The following is a 5,460-nucleotide window of genomic DNA, read 5'->3' on the forward strand; positions in this document are numbered from 1 at the left end:
GTAGATGGGAATAAAATTATTAGTAGGGGTCTTCATTTAAAATGCATCCTTTCCTGAACACACCACTAGTAATTGAATTAATTCTACAAAAAATATTTAAATTATATAAAAGCAATTTCGCTATTGTTTTTTATATTTTTTTTATAGCGGATTTATGTACATAAACTTATTACGAACAAACCAAAGAACCCTAGAAGAAAAGGACTTTTTCCTGACCTCTTACGATCACCAAAAAAGGTAAATCCATTGCATTGCATTGTCACTGCAAAAAAAAATACTTTTTTTATTCGCTCGTTCATGCCACCAACAAATCGGCTGTAATCAAGGTGTATTAAACAAGGTGTGATTGACAACTCAGTGCGGCTCTCTTTTAAGGTACTATAATGTCAAAAAGTATAAACAAACAAATTAACCCTTAGTGATGCATGTATCTTGTCAGCACTGATACCAAGGCTTTTATTTTGATTATAGATTTGTTTTACTTACATTACCTGGAATATATATATTTTGTCAATAAAATAAAAAAAATCATTTTAGCAATTTTCTTGTTTTTAATTGCCCAAGTTTTATGCTTTTGTGCGTTTATTTTTATATTTAAATTTTTTATCATAAACATTATTCGACACTTATAGAAGTATGATTTTACATTTGTTTCCAATTTTATATGAGAGCTTAACTCTAACAATTTTGAAATTAAATTTTTTTATGCGAAATAGTTTGGGTATAAACGCGCTCGTTTGAAAGTGCTTGACTCGGACGGACAACAAATGAAATCACTTTCCATGAAGTGGTTTTCATAAACGCGAGATGAATCACGTAGTACAACACTACATCGCTGCCGTCTCAACTCGCAACTAGGTGGTTTAAAACATCGCTCTATTTTCGTGTCCTGACTTCTATTGCATACAGCGCACCGTTCAAAAGTTTTGCTCCGTTTCCTCTAGGTTTCCTTACATTAAATATTTAATAAAAGTCGAACGTACATATTTACTTATTACCAAACTTTAAATATGCTCACTTGCTCTCCTCGGCGGTTTATCTCTTAACAATTTCACGTTTATTAAGAAAATTTGTTGCTTGAAAAATATTTGTGTAAATTTTTTTTAAACAAATTCAAATTTGAAAAAAATATTTTCAAATGGGTTAACAATTCATTTCAATTTGACATTATAGCCTGTTTCTTATGAGAGCAATGTCAAAATCAATCACACTTTGTTGCATACATTTTGGCTGTAATTCTTTATTCATTCTGAACGTTTGGAATAAAATTTTTTGCTTACTTATTCTTTAGAACGTTCCTGATAGGGCTGTGCGATTAATTGATTACTCAAAATTTTAATTAATCATAATCACTCAATTATTCGATTAATTGGAAATTATGATTACTCAAAAGTTCAGTTACTCAAGTAAGCAAGATTTTTGATTAACAAAAAAAAAAAAAATTGAGTAAGTTGCTTTATGATTAATCAACATTTCGAGTAAAATGAGTAATCAACATTTCAACTCTTTACATATGTATAAAGTAGTTAAAGTTCCTTGATACTTTGAAAACAAAGTTTCTGTTTTCAAAAATTAAAACGCAACATTTTTTTCATATACAGAATGTAAAAAAGAAAATAAGCATTTTCCAAAGCAATCTCTTTTAACGAGCAAAATTATTTTTTGTGAGTAATTTCAAGTTACTCGATTAATCATCGTTTTGAGTAATCAAAATCTTGTTTACTCGAGTAATTGATTAACCGAATAATTGATTAACCAACTTGCTCGAGTAATCAAATAATCGCACAGCCCTAGTTCCTGATGATATGTTAACGTCTATTTCAAACGCATTCTGTTTATTCCGGCTGTGAAATGGGATTATCCGGAATGTATAAAGAAACGCACCCATCATTTTAACAATCAGAACAATACGCCTTGAAGCCAGCCGCTTCTTTAAAACCACCTTTATGAATTGGCTTTGGATAGCACTCATGAACCAAAAATACAAGATCACGCGGGCAGGAGAGTAGCCCGTTAGAATCGCATTTAGGAAAAAATTTTAACGATTTTGACATTAGCCGTTTGTTTAAATTTCTTCGTTGTTTATAATTTGGTGGTGGTTTTTTACAACAATTTTCTTCATTTACGCCTGTGACAATGTGTGTACACATAAGATAAAGAATAATTTAACACAATGGCATGATTTATTGAAGAATTTGCATAATAAAAATGATTATTCATGCGTTCAACAATTTCGCGGTTTTCTCCGTTCTCTTCGTTGTTTACTTCTTACAACAAAGATGGCGTCGAGATTTCGGCAGCTAGAAAATAACTTTTTTCTTTTTTTCCTTCCCGCGTGATCTTGTGTCTGTCGTTCATGAATAGCGCTATGGTGAAAACAGCGGTTTCGCTGTGACTTCAGGCTGCGTTAATCTGGTAACTCTGTTTAGCAAACAAAAAAATTTATTTATTTTTTATTTTTGTCCTTGATTTTGGACTCACAAATATTTGTTGCCGTCTGTGGTTATCATCAAAGAAAGCTACCTTCTGTGCTGGAAGATGACTTCACAGGTATGCAGTTATCAGGGCTGCTACACACTGCGTTTCCCTTGCAGTTCGCTCACATTCTTCCAATTGCCAAATGACGAGCCACGTCGTACTCAATGGATCCTAAATAGTGGAAATAAACAGCTTCAGAATCTCAAGGCCAATCAGCAGCGCTACTTTTGCGAATACCACTTTAATAAAAACGACATAAAACCACATTTTTATCGGAAACTATTGTATAAATATGCAGTGCCAGTGCCATATAAGAGTGACAATGTCCGTACGACTACCTCAAGCACAGCAGACGGCACAGATTTTAAAGACTTGAACGAACTAGAAGAGGATGTTAACGTGACTGAGGAAGCATACATTTCTGACTGCAATCAAGTAAATGAAATAAGGTATACTTTTCATTATAAAATTTAGTACTGGGTTGGCCAGTAACTCTGTTATATATTGCTTAGTGATGTAGAATACGAGGATGATCTTGTAGAGAGCCTGGATATTTCGTCAACCGATGTTGCTTTACTGGACGAAGAAACTGATGAGCAATGTATGATAGCAAGTATTATTACGGAAGACTACAGAATACCGGCTTTCCAAGAGAGCAAGGACAATTTGGCAACAACGACAGACTCCGATGCGAATGAAGAAATAGCTGCGATTGATACGGGACCTACTATTTCTATTGATGTTGACTACCTTGACACCACTCCTGCTGAAACGTCATCAGCTATCATTACTTCGACAGCTTCCTCCACTACTAGCGATATCGTTAATGAAGCTACAACCGGAATTGAATATGATGCTGCAGGTACAACTTCGCTAGTAATGAACAATGATCATGAAGTTAATAACGAGCCAGGAACTTCTGATAAATCATATGAATCTGACAAACATTTTGCGCTATCACTGGTATATTATTTTCAACGTTTGAATGAGAAGAAGAAAGCAAAAGCCAAAATTGATATACTCAGCTACCTAGTAGCGCTTGAGCTGGACAACGATGCATAATTAGATGCTGTAATTATAGTTCAAGATAATAATAGCTGCTAACACAATAATAATTTAAGATAAGTGCAGGTATGGAGCTTTTTATTTTTTAGTAGTTTCATTTGGTTTTTCAAAAAGAGTTTTGCGAATATGAAATTTCATGATTAAAGTTTATTATCAAACAGGTTGAGTAAAACCGCTGCTTATGTTGTAGCGTCATAAATTGTTCTATAAAAGTTGTTGGTGTATTCTCTAGAAGTCATTGCGATATATGTATGCCAAAGGCTCTTTATGGCGTTAAATGTAAATGCCGCAGTACCATTTTTATTACTATAACAACGTGTTGTTTTGGTAACAATTCCATAAATAAAACAACTTTGTTTTTAGACTAAATTTTATTTGCAACATCTTTTTTTTCTCAAAGAAAAAGTTGCTTTACTAATCTATGCTAAATATTATGCCGTATGTATAACAGATGATTCCTACATTAAGCATTAAATCGACTATAGAAAAATATCTCAATAATATTTTTTATAATATACAATAGCTTATGATTTTTATTAAATTAATATAAAATCTAAGTTAAAACTATTAAATTGCAAACTAAGATGTAATATATCTCAATATATATGTATCTAAGTGTAAGTTTTGTTGTAGATATTTTTCAAAAAAAAAGGTTACTTGAGAAGGCAAAATATTCTCACCGCGGTACAGAAATTTTGGAGTATCACCTTCATCGAGCTTTTATTTCTTATAATACACTTCAACTTATTAAATTATTATATTGTTTGTGCTACAAAACTACAAAAAACGCTACTCCGAACTTAAGGAACGCCGATATTACAGTCAGCAGTTAACTTAAGCAACAAAAATTGGATTTTTCTTTTCTACATTGTTTTCACTGCTACACTGCCAAGCTTCGTAAATACACACATATCCTTAGTTTTTGCAAATAATTATAATTCCATATATCCATGTACAGACTTCGTTTGTACATACATATGTATGTGTGCGCGTCCACCTTGTTGATTGTCATGCTACTAAATATATGTTTGGTTTTCATTTTATGCAAGAGAAATATAGATGGGAACTAAATATTTACATATGTATGTACATTAGGGCGTACCAGAATAAGAGGTCGCCATACACCTTCGAATCTGAAGTATTTTTTGCAATTTTGGAAAACATTTTTCTTTTTTTTTGCTGAACATTTTTCGTCATACATTCCTTCGGTCGGCACTTACAGTCAGTCGGATCTTAAAATATGATAAATCGATGTTTTTTCTCCAGACGAAATTTTTTTTGTTCTTAAGTTCATTGACCTCAAGTAACCCATTCTAGTACTACATACCTAGTTCTTATCACCCTACGTTCCATCCTAATAACGGTGAAATAAACCTCACCAAAACTTATTCGACTTTTTGTAATGAAGTATTTCGATTATTCCAGTAAATGTCACCGAAATAATTAAAAAGGATATCCCTAGATTTGGCCAATACCAAAACTGGTCTTTCAAAATTGCTTTGCAAAAATACTTTAAACGCAGGAGTGTACGGCGAACTTGTTTGTGTTTATTTGGAATCTGGTACAGTCTAATGTACACATGTAAGTAGTGGATAAAAAAAACATTATTTTGAAATCCTTTCTTTGGTAAAGAAATATACAAAAATCAAACAAGAAACACTTTTTTTAAGGACGAGTACAAGCTTGCGTTAATAATTTTAAGAGAAATTAGGTTTCTTTAAATTAACTTCTAGCTCACTGTTTTATTTCTAATTCATATATGCATAGGTATATATGTACGTACATCCTAGTTGACATTTAAGCTTGAAATTGCGATTTTAAAATTCGTTGAGACCATCGATAGCTATTTCAGAAAGCAGTTTTTATTGCTAGTAGAGGAGATTTTGTTTCTTTACAATAACAATTATAGGCCTGGCT

The 5,460-nt window shown here is 32.3% G+C and overlaps 1 protein-coding gene across 2 annotated transcripts; it reads left to right on the plus strand.

The window, feature by feature from the left end:
• The first annotated feature begins 2,337 nt into the window (after positions 1-2,337).
• LOC118735591 lies at positions 2,338-3,917 on the plus strand. Of its 2 annotated transcripts, XM_036465425.1 has the most exons (3): positions 2,338-2,415; positions 2,516-2,927; positions 2,991-3,917. In XM_036465425.1, the coding sequence occupies exons 2-3, from the start codon at positions 2,539-2,541 to the stop codon at positions 3,538-3,540; spliced, it is 939 nt and encodes a 312-aa protein (XP_036321318.1). In that variant the 5' UTR covers positions 2,338-2,415; positions 2,516-2,538; the 3' UTR covers positions 3,541-3,917. The 2 variants fall into 2 exon arrangements, with proteins under 2 accessions (XP_036321318.1, XP_036321317.1); XM_036465424.1 differs by lacking the exon at positions 2,338-2,415 and having other exon boundaries at positions 2,427-2,927.
• Positions 3,918-5,460: the final 1,543 nt, after the last annotated feature.

This window comes from Rhagoletis pomonella, unplaced genomic scaffold (assembly GCF_013731165.1).
Source record: "Rhagoletis pomonella isolate Grant_MI unplaced genomic scaffold, Rhpom_1.0 Rhpom_scaffold_00003, whole genome shotgun sequence".
NCBI lineage: Eukaryota > Metazoa > Arthropoda > Insecta > Diptera > Tephritidae > Rhagoletis > Rhagoletis pomonella.

Bases quoted from the DNA above. Each gene is read 5' to 3' on its own strand.
- LOC118735591 (XM_036465425.1), top strand. From the start codon at position 2,539: ATGACTTCACAGGTATGCAGTTATCAGGGCTGCTACACACTGCGTTTC. The intron at 2,928-2,990 runs GTATACTTTTCA...TATATTGCTTAG, and splicing joins AATCAAGTAAATGAAATAAG to TGATGTAGAATACGAGGATG.